Source organism: Portunus trituberculatus, chromosome 12 (assembly GCF_017591435.1).
Source record: "Portunus trituberculatus isolate SZX2019 chromosome 12, ASM1759143v1, whole genome shotgun sequence".
Lineage (NCBI taxonomy): Eukaryota > Metazoa > Arthropoda > Malacostraca > Decapoda > Portunidae > Portunus > Portunus trituberculatus.
Genome location: NC_059266.1, coordinates 9679839 through 9699023, shown reverse-complemented (window position 1 = coordinate 9699023; position 19185 = coordinate 9679839). Strand labels below are relative to the sequence as shown.

Sequence of the window (19185 nt, the reverse complement as noted above, 5' to 3'; positions counted from 1 at the left end):
TACAAGCAAACAATCAGAAAAATGGAATATAATGAAGAATGGAAATGGACTTGATAACAATGCATGAAATAGACAACATGGCACATATGCATGTACTATCTATCATTAAAAGGAGTGTACCTGGTTCTGTATAGGTGGGAAGGGGACTTTGTTCTGTGTGGCCCATTTTTCTGCCAGAAGAAGTTCTTTGAAGGGCTGAGAGCTGTCTGTGGGCCGCTGGGAGAAGTCAAAAGAAAGGTAGATGTCCACGGCTCGCTGGGGTCGCAGGAGGAGTGGATAGGGTGAGTTGAAAGCCAAGCCAGAGTCCACAATGAACAGTTTCTTTGCCTTGTTGTCCAGCGGCTTGTAGCGACAGCTGGCCCCAAAGCCCGCTGTGAAGGAAAGACACATGCTATGTACTGGGTGCAACTCAAATACATCAGATCTGGATGGTTGAGGTGAATTATTAAGTTGAGTTGGAGAACTTTTAAAATTACTTTTCATCTTTGAATTCTGGAGAAAATATAATTTCATGAATATTTTCATTCATTACACAAAGGACAAAGTTGCTGGAAATGCTCTTACTGTCTGAGTCCACGGCATCCTCCTGGTCCTCGTCGTTCCCCATGACATCCGTGGCAAATGGGGAGATGGGGAAGGAGTGCCTCAGGGACAGCCCACGGAAGGGGTTGAGCACCTCGCCAGCCCGGCCGGCACGGGAGTTCAGGATGTTGGTGCCCGTCATGATGCTCTGCTTGAGGCCGTCCCACAGTCCTGCCTTCTTCTCTACTCGGGACCGCCGCAGAGTTTTCCTGGAGACAAAGTGGTCATGTTAATTTATGTTAGGTCACTTTTCAAGAAAGACTACATGTTAGATTGGGTCTGCCCTAACACTACAATGACACTAATGCCAAGGCTTATCAAGATACCCTCAGGGACTTTTCACACTGACAGCTAATGATGTTGATACTAATGCCAAAGTTTATGAAGACACCCTCAGCTCCTCACCTCCTCGTGGCCCACTTGTCCTGGCTTGGGGAGGTGGGTCGGGAGGCCTCCTCCTTGTTCATCCGGGAGCCCTTCATGGCGCCCTGCCGCTGCAGCCGTGGGTGCTGTGCTTTCTGGTACTCCGTGCTCACACCAGGGTCACTCTCGGTGCTGAACTTCCTGATGTCCTTTGAGGCTTTCTTGTTCTGAAGGTCAAAACTGAATGCTGAGGTTTTCTTCATCTTTGGTCTGATGTCTCCTTTGTCTCTGCCATTCACCTTGCCTTCCTTTTCGCTGGAGAGGCTGTCAAACGATTTGGATGAAGTCATTTTCTTATTATCCACATCCATCTGATCAAGAGATCTGCCCTTGGTGATTTCTGAAGTCTTCCTCTTGGGTTGAGTTTGCTGGTCCTCCTCAGGGATGGAGTACTGCAGGCCATTCTCTGCAAGGGGCTGTGCTGGGCTACTCTTGTGCTCCTCCACCTCCTCCTCCTCTGACTCCTTGTCGTCATGACCCTCAATGTATTCTTCGTCCTCAGAGTCAGAACTCTCGGCCGAACTGTGCGTGTCCTTCACATTTCCATCTGTTGGGACATTCCAAAGGCGAGATTAATTTTGAGCTCCAATATAAACAAGACAAAGTGTTTAGTACACCATCATTGTCATCAAAGAAGTGTTTAAGATAGACAAACTTACTTTCCATGTTTTCCTCATTTTGTGCATCTCTCATGATCTGCACGATGTCCTTCTTTCCTCCCTCCATCACCAGCCTCTTAATGAGAATGGTGAAGGCACTCCCCCACACACCTGAAACACAAACAACACACACCTGAGACCTCTGACGTGTGTGTGTGTGTGTGTGTGTGTGTGTGTGTGTGTGTGTGTGTGTGTGTGTGTGTGTGTGTGTGTGTGTGTGTGTGTGTGTGTGACTGGTTCATGTCTGTAAGAGTGCAGTTATTGTGTGACAAAAGCATCAGTTTCACAAACCAGCAAATACACTGTTTTTATGAATACAATGATTTATAGCATGGGAGCAGGAATAAGAACCACTCCTCTCTCTCACAATATACAGTACTGTAGTCTGACTTGCACTGCCAGGACCTCCATCACTGGCTGGCCACACTCACTGACTCACCTTGCAAAAAGTGAAGAGGAAATTCATCAAAATGTTTAATTTTCTTGCCAACAATAAACTTGCATCCAAAATCTTGGGTTTTCATGAAGGTGCCATACTTTGCAATGCCAATTTCAAATGGAGAGAATTCTACCCACTCCTGAAACAAGAACAAAATTATGTGTAAGAATCTTTAACATTTGATAGATTGTATACAGATTCTGTGCCATGACCACCAGACCAGTACTGACAACAGAGGATTGGTGAGCACTGCTGCCCCACAACACAATAGGTAGAGTGTGGCCTCAGACACCCACCAGCTGCACCAGTTGCACCACTTCACACCCTGCTATGCTCAAAATACAGACCAAGCCATCAACTCCAGCACAGCACACTTACCGAGAATGACCTGCAGGAGACTTTCTTTTTGGCATGGAGACAAGTGTACAGTGGCATTGGTATGATTCCCTTCCGCAGGATTGGCTGAGTCTCTGTCAGCTTCTTGTTCTTATTCTGAAATGAACCTTGCTTGTAGAATTCATACATAATATAAATAAAGTGACACAATATTACAAGTTTGACTCAGTCCTATGAAAATACAATTGCACACACACACACACACACACACACACACACACACCTCTTTGAGCAGCACGTCTCCCAGTAGATGGCCAAAGAAGTCAGTGAAGGAGACTGGCTGGCCCTGCTTGTACTTGGCCACCATACTAGTGACATAGGCCGGGGAGTTGAGCAGCTTCCACTTCCAGTCCTTAGTGACAGAATCCCTCAGCTCCTTCTGCACCTGGGAGTGTGTGATGTTGGGGAAGTTCTCATGGGCAAATAGTGTTGAGATGTACCTGTAACAAAACACTTGAGTTACCTTACATGCATCTTGAAGTGCATTTTTCTTATCCTGTGAAGACATGTACAGGGAATCACTGAGAATAACACTTCATTATATGTAAGTAAAATCTAAAGTAATGAAAGCAATGAGTGAGAGGAATGCATGTTCAATAAATGTGACAATGAAGTGCTGCACTCAGAAACCATAATGTGTTTTCTTGTAGCTTATAATGATTTTGTGCATTACTAATTGTGTTGCAGTGAAAAGCTTAAAAAAAAAAAAAAAAAAAAAAAAAAAAAAAAAGTACATGGTGCTAAAATCTCAGAGGTTATCGGCTTACCAGGATGAGCCAGAGAGACCCGTAATATAGGTGGCACAGTCCAGGATGCCGGTCTCCTGAAGGGCCTTGACAGCACCACTCAGGCACGTCATGGCCCTGAAGCCCCCACCAGACCCCAGCACTCCAATGATGGGAACCTGCACGGGAGACACTAATGGTAACAAAAGTTTTTTTTTTTTTTTTCTTAATGCAGGAGGGAAGCCAACCAAGGGAGAGGAAAAAAAAAAAAAAAAAAAAAAAAAAGACCAACTTGAGTGGTGATTCCCTTAAAGAACAGTAAAGAGTTAGCTAAAACTAAGGAACGAATGTCTTGAAAAGTTTGACCACACCAGCTGAATTATAAGAGACAACACTACAAGGGACAGTTTGGTGGCCCTTCTTACTGCACCCTAACCTGATGGCCACTGGATACCTGCACTGCACTCACCTGCTTCTCATTCTCTGGTGCTTTGTGGCCCAGTAGTTTCTTCATGGCTGCCAGAACTTTGCGGCGACGAATCTGCAGGAAGTTTTTCTCCTCCTTACACAGCGCAAGGGAAAACCTCAAGTCTGGGTTTTTGCTGAAAGACACACAAGTTAGTATTCCACTGTCTTCTGTCGTTTGTGAGTCTTAAGAGAGAAACATTACAATACATTGCCTTTTTGTCTACAATGACTAAGGCTTGTATTGTGTGTACACCGCCTCCCTGTGCCTTCCTCTGTACCTGCTCCTCCCTCACCCAGGCTTCCTCCTCCCCTGACCTGCCTATGCCTCCCTCCCTTTTCCCTACTACACCAACCCTCTCTGTACACATAACACTTTGAAGTTACTGAATTGTTACTGGAAATGTCACAAAATCTAGCCTTACAATGCATTCCTTTTGATTTCTAACATGAACAGAAGCTTGTATTGACTGTGGACAGAAAAACTATTATTGATAACAGGCTTCAGGTAGCACTATTAAACTGATAATTTTAGTATTACAACACAAAACAAAATTGTCTCCTAGTCTTGGCAATATCTGTTTGTCCTCAATAAGCAGAAAACAATATCACACTTACTTCTTCTGCAGGGTGAGGACAGTGTGAACCTTGGAGCCATTGGGGAAGTCAAAGATGACGTCTCGTGGAGTGTCGAGGGTCAGCAGGTCAAGAGTGAAAGTTTGCTCCCCAAGTGTCTCATCCATGGTGTAGTTAGCATCCATCAGGATCACATCTGGTGGGAAACATGCATCACTTCACCTATTCCCTTGACACACCATCAGTTTGTATATGAAGGAACCTGTACTAATATGTAAGCTCTAGTGTATGACAGACACACTTAGGTCTTTATTCAGAAATGCTTTGCTCTCTCACCATAATTATTTTCCAAGGCTACAGAGATGATAAGCAGGGTTTTCAAGAGTGTTTCTCCAGTTAATAGTGTAGAAATCTTGTCAATCTGCCTCTTAAACCATAAAAACACCTTATAAACTCATGTAAATTCAAATAAGGCCTTCTGAAATAGTAGAGGTAAAGCACAAAAGTGTTTGAGAATATGAGCCTTAGAACTGGTATGTTATTGTCACTTCACCTGCTCCCTTGACATATAACTCTCTGGCTTAGCTATCAGAAGCTTGTAAAAGAATAAAAGAATCAGTGCCTTGTCATACCAGTGGAGATACTCAATAAGAAACTGCATTCCTTTACATGTGGCTTAGCATTAAGAAACTTTGTGTCAGACGGCAGCAACAAAGCAAAGGAAGAACCAAGACTACAGAAGGGTGAGTGTCACTTACGGAGTGTGTATTCCTTGGATGGGTCGAGGAAGAAGTGGAAGGACTCATCCCATATTGGATTGGTGCAGTTGTCCACATGACTGGTGCGTTTGCAAGAGTTTGAGCTGCCTGGAATCCTCAGTACCACATATGGATCAGGTGTGTCCACTGTGGAGGGCACAACAATTCTCTTTAGCCATTCTATTGTGGTGGTGTTGGTAGTGGTGACTTAAATTACCTAACACTGGAATAATTGCCTACATTGAGATACAGAGAAATGGCTTTACACAGAAGCTTTATTTAGTCTTTAGAAGGTACAACAGTTCTTTTTAGCCATTTCATTGTGGTGGTTCCTCTTTGACTGAGAAAACTGCTACACTAATCTTGTTATCTCTCCTCTCTCCTATGACTCCAAGCAAACAATTTTCTCTCTTCTCTCTCCTGTGACTCCAAGCAAACAATTGTGACTGTGCTAAGGAGGAAATTAAGTCATATCCAAAACTTATTTCAAGCAAGAGGGAAGCAGGGAAAGGGTGAGAAGAACTAGAAGAACTATGAAAACTTACTGAGGTCCTGGAATGTGCTGCCTTTAGTGATACTCTCCCCTCTCTTGATTGTGATCTGTAGGTCGTCACATGCTTCATGTTGCACCTGCAGGGACAACAAGAGCACCATAAGTTGTATTTTCCTTGTATTTTACCTTTGTTTGTCCAGTTCCTCTATAAATACAAGTACACTAACCACCATACCCAAATCTTCACCATCTGTCCATCCTAAAGGCATAAAGAACTAGTTTAACTCTCTCTCTCTCTCTCATTTGGTAGGTACATCTTTCTTTCTCCTTACTCGTGTGTGTGTGTGTGTGTGTGTGTGTAATTCACTGTTTGATCTGCTGCAGTCTCTGACGAGACAGCCAGACGTTACCCTACGGAACGAGCTCAGAGCTCATTATTTCCGATCTTGGGATAGGTCTGAGACCAGGCACACACCACACACCGGGACAACAAGGTCACAACTCCTCGATTTACATCCCGTACCTACTCACTGCTAGGTGAACAGGGGTTACACGTGAAAGGAGACACACCCAAACATCTCCACCCGGCCGGGGAATCGAACCCCGGTCATCTGGCTTGTGAAGCCAGCGCTCTAACCACTGAGCTACCGAGCCGTATGTGTGTGTGTGTGTGACAGGATGTTAATGGTTAGGAAGTGTGATGACAATTGACACTTGGCTTCCTCTAACTTAATTGGCAAAATGAATGCAGAATCTCTCTCTCTCTCTCTCTCTCTCTCTCTCTCTCTCTCTCTCTCTCTCTCTCTCTCTCTCTCTGCTGTCCTGGTGTTTTGGTGAACTACTTTCTGCCTTAATAGCGGCATGGTGCAATATGAGCTCATGTCTAAGTAAACACTCAAAGGAAGACGAAAAAACACTAATAGGAAAAACCTGACTTATGAAGGTGGTCTCTTTCTGTAACTCACTTTCACTCTACACTTGTATTGCTTGTGCCTCTCTCTCTCTCTCTCTCTCTCTCTCTCTCTCTCTCTCTCTCTCTCTCTAATTCCCTTAATCCTTCAGTTCCTCAGCTCTCTCATCGATCCATATATGCTAATCCTGTCTTCTATCATGCTTCTACTACTACTACTACTACTACTACTACTATTACTACTTGTTTCATACTTACTTCGAAAACTTGGAAGGGATCAAATCTGCAAAAATAAGAGAGAAAAACATATTAGTAACTTGCAAATGATGTTTAAAGCAATATAAGTGAGGCAGTGTGTGTGTGTGTGTGTGTGTGTGTGTGTGTGTGTGTGTGCTACTCCAGTCTACCTTTTATGGCAAGGTGGTTCGAGATTATTCACCACAAACCGTTATATACTCCTACTTTCTTACACACGCCTCAAAAGTGAATCACTAACATGAAAGGGGAAAAAATAAAGAACACGAACTAAGAATGTCATTTCAAAACGTGCTTGAGAGAGAGAGAGAGAGAGAGAGAGAGAGAGAGAGAGAGAGAGAGAGAGAGAGAGAGAGAGAGAGAGAATATTATCAAATTTGTCAAGAGTATATTTAGACCTCATAAAAATGTCCACAAATTTAACTCGCATCGTAAGAGAGAGAGAGAGAGAGAGAGAGAGAGAGAGAGAGAGAGAGAGAGAGAGAGAGAGAGAGTATTATCAAATTTGTCAAGAGTATATTTAGACCTTATAAAAATGTCCACAAATATAAACTAACCACAACAAATCCTCTCGAGCTTAGTCAGTTGATTAGGCTAACTCGGGTCGCACCACCCACTACCCACGGCTTCCTCTGGTTCGTCACGCCTTCAAGAACGTTCTCTCTCTCTCTCTCTCTCTCTCTCAACAAGACTAGATGGGCACAATGCTTTAACTCCTGGCTATGACTACACTGGTGACTCATCCTGCTATCAATACCACAATAGCCGGTAGTGATGGTGGTGGTAGTGGTGGTGGTATTCTCTTTGTCACCAACACCATCCCTGCCGCTTTCATGTTCACAGCGTCTGAATTTTGACACTTTTTTTTGCCATCTCACCATGACTGTTTTTAAATGCCACAGAGATGAATAGCCAGGTTCTCACGAGTGTTTTTCCTGTTCATAGAGTAGAAGTCTTAATAAATCTGCCACTAGAATGATGAAACACTCTCAAAACGTCTTGCTCTAACCACGACTGTTTTTTAAGGCTACAGAGATGATTAATCTGTTCATAATGTAGAAATCTTACTAAATCTGTCACAAAAAATGTAATATCAACCTTGAAAACCCATGTAAATTTGCCAGTACAATAATAAAACATCCTTAAAAGGTTTTTACTCTCATCACTAAAGTTTTCTAAGGCCACCGAGATGAGTAACTTTCCGTAATGTAGAAATCTTGCTAAATTTGTCACTAAAAGTGTAATATCACTCTTGAAAACCCACGTAAATCTGTCACTAGAATCATAAAACGCCATTAAAACGTTTTGCACTGTTCATTATGTAGTAATCTTGCTAAATCTGTCACTAAAACTGTAAAATCAACCTTGAAAACCCATGTAATTTCAAGTCCAGCCTTCGAAAGTAGCCGTGGCGCAGATTAGAATTCTTAAGACGCTTGCCAAATATGTAGGTGGTGGTGGTGGTGGTGACTGTCATGGGCTAATAATTGTTTAGTTTGTCACCACGACCACCACTGCCAGGCTGACGGAGCATAGTAAACATGCCAATCACGCCAATGCAGCTTCTGGTGACAATGAGAGAGAGAGAGAGAGAGAGAGAGAGAGAGAGAGAGAGAGAGAGTCACTAACGGTATACTACATAAACAATGGATTAGGAAAAAATATATATATTATTCTTGTATCATATCATTAGTATCCTGTTTTATCGCTCATATTCTCTCGCTGAAGACATTTATCAATACAGCGATTTCTTTCCTCTTGCAATACCCAGTAAGACGATACTACGAGGCCAAACAATATATAATGACTAGACTACAACCAATATCGAGTCAGGGCATCCTTTATTTTGTTCCCCAAGTTGTGTCTATTAACGCCAAAATAACACTTTAAACTTTGCCAACCCTGATTGATAGAAGGAAAGTCACAACACACTTCAAAACACACACACAGTTAAGTCTATTATTCTTGTGATGTTTTCAGGAGAGGCAACACACGGGCAGGATAAGCGAGGTTAGGTTAGGTCCGATTTGTATTATGCAAAAGATGTATTTGAATAGTTGTGGTGATTTCTAAAGGCGAATCTTGATCACACAAAGAATGGTGAAGTTGTGACATTCTCTCTCTCTCTCTCTCTCTCTCTCTCTCTCTGCATAATATTTGTCAGATACTTCGCCACAGACATCTGATCCTCTCTTCTTCTTCTTCTTCTTCCTCCTCCTCCTTCTCCTCCTCCTTACCCTCCTCCCTCTTCATACACGAGTAATTTGATGCAATTCTGAGGACGAGTGTGATGTCAGTCTTTTTCCTCTTGCTCCTCATCTTCCCACTCCTCCTTCTTCTCATCCTCTTCTTCTTTCATGTGAATCAAAACGATCCACTTCCTCCTCCTCGTCTTCTTAATATTTTGATGTGCTTCATAGAAAGATGCTCAAGGATTATTACTCTTCTTTCCTCCTTCTCCTCTTCCTCCTCCTCTTCCTCTCCCTCCACCTCCACCTCCTCTTCCTCTCACTCCTACTTATCTAATCACACAGTTGTTCTTGTTGTGCACTCAAGACTTTCATTTTCCTCGTCCACGTTTCTCATTTTCTCGTTGTTTCATAATATTTTCCCGGCAGAGTAAGATTAACGAACTGTGACTAGATTTTCAAAAGTAGTTACGCGATCTCTCTCTCTCTCTCTCTCTCTCTCTCTCTCTCTCTCTCTCTCTCTCTCTCTCTCTCTCTCTCAGCAGGTCAGTGAACAAATATTGAGCAAGGAATACCCAGAATGTCTCCACCCTTCCTTTCTTCCTTTCTTTTTTTTCTCTCCATCTTTTCCGTCTTCATCATTACCTCCAACACAAAGACAACACTTAATATACAAACACTGAAGATTTCATTAATGTATGCTGTGTGTGTGTGTGTGTGTGTGTGTGTGTGTGTGTGTGTGTGTGTGTGTGTTAATGAAGGGGATAGCCCGTTGCTTTAAATAATTCGGCGAAATCTCCCTCTTACAGCCACCTCAATACACACACACACAGTAAATCCCCAAGTTGTATTAAATAAACACACTACATTTTTCGTTGACGAGTATTTCATGTAATATATTACACAAACGGATACACTGATAAAGAGAGAGAGAGAGAGAGAGAGAGAGAGAGAGAGAGAGAGAGAGAGAGAGAGAGAGAGAGAGAAAATAATATCGTAGCAACTTTGTATTTGATTAGTGTAATTCACCTCGGTCGCCTGCTGGTCACAAAGCCTGTCTTCCCCATTACGGAGCGAGCTCTGAGCTCATAGACCGATCTTCGGGTAGGACTGAGACCACAACACACTCCACACACCGGGACAGCGAGGCCACAACCCCTCGAGTTACATCCCGTACCTATTCACTGCTAGGTGAACACACCCCACACATTAAGAGCCGCGCCCATTTGTCTCGCCGCACCGGGAGTCGAATCCGGCCCTCTCGATTGTGAGGCGAGCTTGCTAACCACTACACTACGCGGTGTGTGTAATTCACTGTTTGATCTGCTGCAGTCTCTGACGAGACAGCCAGACGTTACCCTACGGAACGAGCTCAGAGCTCATTGTTTCCGATCTTCGGATAGGCCTGAGACCAGGCACACACCACACACCGGGACAACAAGGTCACAACTCCTCGATTTACATCCCGTACCTACTCACTGCTAGGTGAACACCACCTACACGTCAAAGGAGACACACCCAAATATCTCCACCCGGCCGGGGAATCGAACCCCGGTCATCTGGCTTGTGAAGCCAGCGCTCTAACCACTGAGCTTCCGGGTCGTGTGTGTGTGTGTGTGTGTGTGTGTGTGTGTGTGTGTGTGTGTGTGTGTGTGTGTGTGTGTGTGTGTGGCGGGCTGTTTTCTTACTTCCCATGGAAATAAAGGGACAAAAAAGGGATGTTTTATCAGAAAATTTGTGACCTATAGCTGTTAATGTGCAATGTTGAGTTAGTTACCTTCTCTCTCTCTCTCTCTCTCTCTCTCTCTCTCTCTCTCTCTCTGACATTAACTTCCCGGTCAAGCAACTTTTTCTTTCCGTTTCTTTTTCTTTTCCACATTGTCGCCATTACTCTCCTTGCAATGACATTTCCAACATTCCTCAATCTTTTAACCCATTCAAATTTAATTGGTTAGACAAGTAAGAGTAGTGGGTCAGTCTCTTTTGTGTCTTTCTCCCTTCAATTAGTTCTGCTGCTCAGATTTCTCCCTTCTCCCTTCTCCTCTCTCTCTCTCTCTCTCTCTCTCTCTTGGGAAGGGAAAGTATAAGTAATGGTAGTAGTAAAAGCAGGGCCAGCCCAAGCTTCCATGGGGCCCTAAGCGAAATTGTATTTGGGGGCCCCTTAAGTAGATAAACAGGTACACAATGTTCTTCCTGTAAATAAGTCATATTTAATTATTTTTGGTTTAAAAAAAAAGTGCAACGGCAATGTGGAACAATAAATTGCAATGCACGCTAGATTAAAGCAACAAACTTTGCACACTGGTTGTTTGGGTCCCATGGAAGAATATTAGAGGGTGGTGCCCGATCTGCAATACCCAGGAAAAAAATGGCCGCCCGAAGAGCATTTATGATCCCATATAAATACTACTTGATTGGATTTAAGGGTGATTTAGCACAATCTATGGGTGATTTAAGTACAAAGAACCACATAACATTACTTATAATATATTTTTACAACTCCATATTGTCTCCATATCTTTGATCATATAGAAATAACTATTTATACATGGGCGAAAAATAACAAATAGGCTACAATATATTTTTTATTGCTCTTGGTGGCCCCCTTGTGGCCTCGAGGCCCTAAGCCACCGCTTACTTCGCTTATTATGTGTCGGGCCGGCCCTGAGTAAAAGTCGTGGTGATCCTTTTCTTCTTTTCCTCCTCTTCCTCTCTTCCTACTCAACCTCCTCCTTTAACTATTCTCCCACCTCTCCCAACACCTGCCCTACACAGCCAGGTAACACACTACGTAAGATACACCTGTAATGCTCGAGGAACGTTGTGAACTGGCCGATCATAAGGTGACGCAATGGGGGAACGTCACTAAGCTATGTTCGTCAGGTAACCCACTCAAGGCTGACTCAATCTGCAGGGATCTTAACTAGGATTGGTGTGGTGGTTGTGACGCAATGTTGTGGCAAGATGACCTGTATTCAAAGACGAGTACTTTCAAAGGCCACACAGAGTTCTTAACCACTTCAGTACTGGGACACATTTCTACCTTGAGTTTTGGGTGTGATTAGACGATTTTATTGACATTAGGAAGGATCTATGGAGGTCAAAAGATTAATGGCCACAGTCTTCACTATTCTAATCCCCACTTAAGTTTCTAAAGCTTTATAGTATAAAATCACCAAATAGTAACCAGAATGAATTTGGAAACGTGTCATGGTACTGAAGGAATTAAAAGATATATCTGATGAACAGTATAATGATCTTGCTGGTGTATCATCCTTAGATACCCGTCATTTCAACAACAACATTTGGAGAATAATGGCGTGACGCGTTATCCGTCTCGCGTCTGTTGCTGCCTAGCCTTCACACATCTATGCATTTCTTTAATCAAGTTTAAATAGGTCATTGTGAGTGTGTACTGTTTCTTTTGCACACTATATGCCATACACACGATTACTACTACTGCCAATAACAATAACAACAACAACAACAATAATAATAATAATAATAATAATAATAATAATAATAATAAAAATAATAATAGCAATCATGGGGACATCGCTGATAAGGCCCGATAGATCTCGAGTGACTTAAACTTGATTATCGCAATGGCGAGAAGGAATCACGTTGCCCCTTAGTAAGTAACGAACCCACACTGCATTCCCTAGAGTACTAAGAGACCTTCGTACACAGCATGGCATAGCACATGACTTACTTTAATCCCCACATGGAGCTGGTGGTGCGGGGACGGTGCATGGACTTGAGGTGGAGGTGTGCGGGTTTGCTGCGACAGTGGTCCATCACGGTGGTGGTGGTGACGCCCTCAGCTAGTGCCATTCCTCGGATAATTCCTGCTCTGTGTTACTGCCCCTCTCCCTTTCCCTTTCCCTGCTACCACGGCGATCTTCCTAAGACGATTCTACGACAACCTTGCGCCGCTATTGAAGGCAGCTCTCCTATCACCAACACACGTCACCAGCAGGTGTTATTGCATCAGGTGTGGTGTGCAAAGTGTCTTGTGGACACCGGAACTGCTGCAGTGATGGGGATGGGGGGTGCTTGTAGCTCCTTTCTGATCCCGGTAGCAGCCAAACACAGCCTTGTCCAGCAGCAGCACAGACACATGAGACAAGCGGGTTTGTGTTTTGGTACAGTGAGTTTGGACGAGCTGCACACACTGTCAAGAGTGAAACAGTCACATGTATACACCTTGGTGACGGCAGAGAGCGATCTTACACCACCTGGACGGTGTTTGCCTTGGGACTGGGCTCACTAGCGCGGCCCGCGAGGTATGAGTCGTATGACCCTGCGTGTAGCTGGCAACTCACTGCCATGCACTTGATGCCACAGAGAATCAATGTCAACATTTTCCGCTTGTTCAACCATTTCAGAGGGCATTAGCAGCAATGTCTCGTGGAGGAACACAGCAGGAAGGAAGCAACATGCCCGCAGCTTCTCAGACACCCTCCCCTCCAGGAACAGGAAGAGCGGCAGTGACAGCTTGAGGACACTCGGCGACCACCTGCAACTCTCCGATCTTGCCACTATGATGTGGATCTCCGTTGGACCTGCTGGCCGTGGCTGAATCACCTCCCGTCGCACATCATGTACCGCGTACCTAGTATACAAATGGTTCACTGGCTTAGGTCACGGGGAGAACGGGTAAACGAGCGAGTGAACAAGATTTAAGAAGCGTGTAAGACGAGGCAGCATGGCGCCACTCATGTCTCCTCACGCCATTATGCAACCAACCAAGTGACGCGGCGGTTCGGGCGTCCCCCTTCTGCAATGAAAGTGTAAATACACCAAACCCTCCATCCCCCTCCCCTCCAACACCGTCCAACCCCAACTGCCGTCTGGCCTCTATTTTTTCTCACGGTGGGGCGGGGCAGTGTGAGGCAGCCGAAGGAGGTTGGGGTGCCAGGACGTCATGGGGGTGTGACTCTTTCCAGGAATCCTACGTTCCCACACTGGATTCGCCTCCACCTGAACAATAGAGAGAGAGAGAGAGAGAAGCATCCTCTAGGTTGGTGGCGGTGTGACGACGTGGAGTGACGTAAATAGGACAATAAACACGATGACTGGTCTGACTTGTCTTCTAAGCCTTACTGTACGTGTTTAAATCTGTTAATTAGTCACTGTTATGTCCTCTCCTTAACCGCCTCCGTCACCGTTACCATCTCCGCTATTTCCATCATCAACTTTTTCACTTCCATTCATATCCACCTCCACTATCAATTCTTCGTCTGCCTCTGTCACCACCTCTTCCACCACTAGGCTACCATGCACACGTTATTTCTCTTTCTAATACTGACATTTGATCCACCACCATCACCACAATCACCGCCTTCGTATTTCCTTTTGTCAGAATTTTCCTTGTAGATATTTTTTCCCCTTTTACAGTATAGGTAACTAATGATAATGTTAACCCCATCAGTACCAAGATGACACGTTTCCATATTCATTCTGGTTACTATCTGATGATTTTATACAGCTTCAGAAACTTAAGTCGGGAATTGAAATAGAGAAGACTGTGACCATTAATCTTCTGACCTCCATAGACCCTTCCTAATGTCGATAAAATGGTCTAATCGTACACAAATCTCAAGGTAAAAATGAGTCCCAGTACTGAAGGGATTAATGTGAGGAATAATGGGCAAGTCTTATTCGTACCACCACCACCACCACCACCACCAGTATTATATAAAGAACGCAATGAGAATATCTGCTTAAAAAAAGGATGCGCTATGTATGTATAAGTATGTCTATATATGTGCTAACTCGGGGACTCCCTCATTTTCGTTTCCTCTCACATAACTGTACCATACTCAAGTGTCACGGTGTTTTCCTATGACCGAACCAGCCAGAATACCCCAACATGTTCCCCTACAAGTGGGTCGCGGGTCTGACATTTTGGCTTCGGCTCTCCGTTAGTGTTTTGGCGGGAGAGGCAGCGTCCTTCCTTCCGCCTCCCCTCTCCCTTCAAACCCGCCCCGTCCACCCAACGCCCCGACTCTTTTTGTAATTTTCTCACTTAATGTATTATGGCTGTTTTTATTCCATTTTTTTGTTTATTTTTTTACAGAGTAAGATGATTTGATTTCCACAAGATATATTGCATTAGGTGTGTTCTCTCATTCCTGCTCTCTCTCTCTCTCTCTCTCTCTCTCTCTCTCTCTCTCTCTCTCTCTCTCTCTCTCTCTCTCGTTCTCTTTTCCTTATTTCTTTCGTTATTTTGCTAACTCTCTCTCTCTCTCTCTCTCTCTCTCTCTCTCTCTCTCTCTCTCTCTCTCTCTCTCTCTCTCTCTCTCTCTCTCTCTCTTTTCCTTATTTCTTTCGTTATTTTCTCTCTCTCTCTCTCTCTCTCTCTCTCTCTCTCTCTCTCTCTCTCTCTTCATTCTACGTTGCGTTCTGTGAAACAGTGACGCAAAAGGAAACGCTCGTCGGTGCCCACCCAGTTTCCTAACCTCATAATGTTCACGTTGCCTACCCTCTCCCCACCACCACCACCACCACCACCACCATTGCTAGACGTGGTATCCACCCCCTCACTGTCTGTCTGCCTGCCTCATCACTAGTCCTTCAGTCATGCACAGTGGCGAGAGACGATGGGACGAGCTTTCTCTCTCTCTCTCTCTCTCTCTCTCTCTCTCTCTCTCTCTCTCTCTCAACTCACGTGAAGTTCCACAAGAAGCTGTGGGTGAGGGAGTATTGCATGTTCGGGGGCAGACTGTTACAGATCCTCCTCCTCCTTAACACGGGGACACTGGCCTCATCCAACGACCGTAGAGGAGGAGGGGGAGGAGGAGGATGATGATGATGAGGAGGAGCAGGAGGAGGAGGAGCATTATTCTCCACTCCTGTCTCCTTTGGTACTGATTCTCTCTTTAGGTCCTCCATGTGTCGGATTAAGCTCAGGTAACCAGGGTGGCTGACAGCAGTAACGCACAGGATTGACGGAACACTACTAACTGACGACTTGCTTATCCACACCGCCTGTTTATCCTACCAGTCTCCAGTGGTGCCAAGTACACGCCTTGCTACATAGTCCCGTCTCCTCGCATACACACGCGCGTACATACATGGTAGGCATCTTGATACTGTTACGTGTGTGTGTGCGTGTTTGTGTGTGTGTTTCTCTGTTCCTCGCGTGTTGATAGATGTGTGGGTGGTAATTATGAGGTGTTTGAGTGACGGCAGAGAGTGTGTAGCAATTAAATGTTATATAAAGAGACATCCGGTGATTATTCTATCAGTAGCAGAGTTCACGATAAAATAGTGGGGCTTTCTAAGGGAGTCAACGAGCCATTGTTTTGATGCTACGGTAACTCTTAACCCCTTCAGTACTTTGCCGCGGTTTCATGTTCATTTTGGTTACTATTTGGCGATATCATACAGCTTTAGAAACTTGTGTGGGGGATTAAAATAGTAAAGACTCTAGCTATTAATCTTCTGGGGTCCGTAGACCTTTTCTAATACAAATAAAATCGTCTAATCATACCCAAAAGCCATGGTAAAAATGCATCCCAGAACTGAAGGGGAATCAACGAGGCATTGTTTTGATCTACGGTAACTCTTAATTCTGCCAGCCTCTATCCTTTATACTGTCACAGATTCCCCCGTCTATACTTCCTCCATTCATAAGAAAAAAAGGTTGTAATTATCTTATGCTACCCTTGGTAAATATCAAATTTCTATCGTCTATACTTTCCCAGGTTCTGCGGTTTATACTTCCGAGTTAACAGGAGATTTTAATCCCTTCAGTACCATGACGTGTTTCCAAATTTATTCTTCTTCTTACTATTTGACGATTTTATACGGCTTCAGAAACTTATGTAAGAATAGTGAAGACTGTAGCCATTAATCTTCTGACTTCCATAGACCATTCCTAATATAAATAAAACCGTCTAACCGTACCCAAAACTCAGGGTAAAAGTGCATCCCAGTACTGAAGAAGTTAAAATGCTGTTAGACATGTTTTTCGGTGTGAGTGATTGGAAGTAGAGAGGCGTGTGTTTTAAAGAGACTGTCACGTGTAACCCTGATGACTTTTGGCAGGTTTCCCTGTGTTTTGACGTTCTATAAGGGGGTTACTTACTTGCTCTGTGTCCGAACCTTGCGCCGCCACTGGTGCAGCGCCCTGGAGCCTGGAAGAGAGAGGATAATGGTGAAACGGAAGTAAATGATGGATATAACAGTAATGAATGTAGTAGTAGTGGTGGTGGTGGTAGTAGTCGTAGTAGTAGTAGTAGTAGTAGTAGTAGTAGTAGTAGTAGTAGTAGTAGTAGTAGTAGTAGTAGTAGTAGTAGTAGTAGTAGTAGTAGTATAGCATATAGTAGTAGTAATAGTAGTAGTAGAAGAAGTAGTAGTAGTAGTAGTAGTAGTAGTAGTAGTAGTAGTAGTAGTAGTAGTAGTAGTAGTAGTAGTAATAGTAGCAGTAACATTCCATTCCCTCACCTGTAATCTGTAGCAAATCCATTGCCTTCACGAGCGTCACCTTTCAGTCAGCCTTGCGTCACCTGAAGAAAGAAAAAACAATGAATAAAAAAAAAGTACACACACACACACACACACACACACACACACACACACACACACACTTTACACACACCATCACACATTCCTGATAACACACACACACACACACACACACACACACTCTACACACACACATCACACATTCCTGATAACACACACACACACAGAGCTCTGACACACACACACTAACACACACACACACACACACACACACACACACACACACACACACACACACACACACACACACACACACACACACACACACAGACACACACACACACACACACACACACACACACACACACTCTACACACACCATCACACATTCCTGATAACACACACACACACACACACACACACACACACACACACACACACACACACACACACACACACACACACACGTTATCACTCCTCACGTCACATTCTAGAACTCTTGTCTAATACGCAGCACGGGTTTCGTCCTAGACTGTCTACAGAAACTGCTCTTACTGTCGTTACAGATAAAATTTATGATAATATGGACTCAAAGAAAATCTCTGTATTGACTTTATGTGACCTATCAAAAGCCTTTGACAGTATCAGCCACGATAATTTATTAAATAAGTGCACTAAGCTTAATATTGACAATTTTTGGTTTGCAAATTATATTCAAGATAGATCACAATCCGTTCGCTTAAATAATACAATATCTAAGAAAGAAAACGTACGTTACGGGGTTCCACAAGGCTCAATTCTCGGCCCAATTTTATTTTCTATATACGTCAATGATCTTAATGAGAAAGTCGAGACATCTTTGATACAATACGCGGATGACACCCAATTCCTCGAAGCTGATACTGTCGAAAATTTTGATGAGCTCATCTCCAACACTGAAAATGCATTGCGAAATATAGAACTTTATTTCCTAACAAATGGTCTATTATTAAATAACAAAAAAACGCAATGCATTTTCATTGGAAATAGGCAACTGTTAGCCCATGTTCCCCCTGACATTTCTATAAATTGTAATGGAGTACATATATACCCGACTACGCATGTAAAAAATTTGGGTGTCTATTTTGACAAATACATGTTATTTGATGTGCACATTGCAGAATTAAATACTAAAATAATGGGAACATTAATGTTTATAAACAGAGTTAGTGAGAACTTTGACAAACCCACTCGTAAAGTTATTGTACAGTCTTTAGTGCTTAGCCTCATTAATTATTGTATTTGTATCTGGGGTTCTACCAACAAAACTCTCATTCATACTGTACAAAAACTACAGAACTTTGCTGCTAAAGTTGTAACTGGAGGTGCAAGAAAATATGACCACGTGACTCCTATCATAAAAGAACTAGAGTGGCTGACTGTGAAAGACAAATATTATTTAGAGAAGTGTACTACAGTGTATAAATCAATGAATGGACTATACCCAGACTGGTACCTGAACCTTCCCACAGTCAGAGATAATACAACCACCACAACAAGACAAGGAAATAACCTGTATATAAAAAGAACTAAAACAGACACTGGTGCCAGGGCCACTACGGTGTGTGGGCCCAAGTTATGGAATGAGCTCCCTCACTATATTACCACCTCCGGAAGCCTACACAGTTTCAAATCTAGTCTTAGAAATCTACTGTTAAATGTGTTGAATTAGGTCTCCACATTTGTATTTATTTTTTACACTATCTAGCTAGATTTCACATTTTAACATTTCTCCAACATCTTAATTTTGTTTCTAGTCTTATTTTAGTTTTAGCTTTATTTTAGGTATTATTTTAAAGTA

At 43.4% G+C, this 19185-nt stretch overlaps 1 protein-coding gene across 6 annotated transcripts in view; it reads right to left on the bottom strand.

Moving 5' to 3' along the window:
* Positions 1–19185, bottom strand: part of LOC123502683 (cytosolic phospholipase A2-like) — a 40033-nt gene that overhangs the window by 1611 nt on the left and 19237 nt on the right. For 4 of the 6 annotated variants that reach the window (XM_045251861.1, XM_045251863.1, XM_045251860.1 and 1 more), the window contains exons 2-16: positions 17325–17386; positions 16966–17014; positions 6685–6709; positions 5569–5653; positions 5024–5170; positions 4308–4461; positions 3694–3826; positions 3267–3403; positions 2723–2939; positions 2482–2595; positions 2104–2242; positions 1665–1775; positions 988–1552; positions 565–791; positions 121–371 (exon numbers count right to left, since the gene is read on the bottom strand). In XM_045251861.1, the coding sequence (XP_045107796.1) occupies positions 121–371; positions 565–791; positions 988–1552; positions 1665–1775; positions 2104–2242; positions 2482–2595; positions 2723–2939; positions 3267–3403; positions 3694–3826; positions 4308–4461; positions 5024–5170; positions 5569–5653; positions 6685–6709; positions 16966–17014; positions 17325–17346 (2376 nt within the window). In that variant the 5' untranslated portion in view covers positions 17347–17386. Of the gene's footprint in view, positions 1–120; positions 372–564; positions 792–987; positions 1553–1664; positions 1776–2103; positions 2243–2481; positions 2596–2722; positions 2940–3266; positions 3404–3693; positions 3827–4307; positions 4462–5023; positions 5171–5568; positions 5654–6684; positions 6710–12582; positions 13620–15543; positions 15834–16965; positions 17015–17324; positions 17387–19185 lie in introns of those variants that run through there. The other 2 variants (XM_045251858.1, XM_045251859.1) reach the window with 2 other exon arrangements.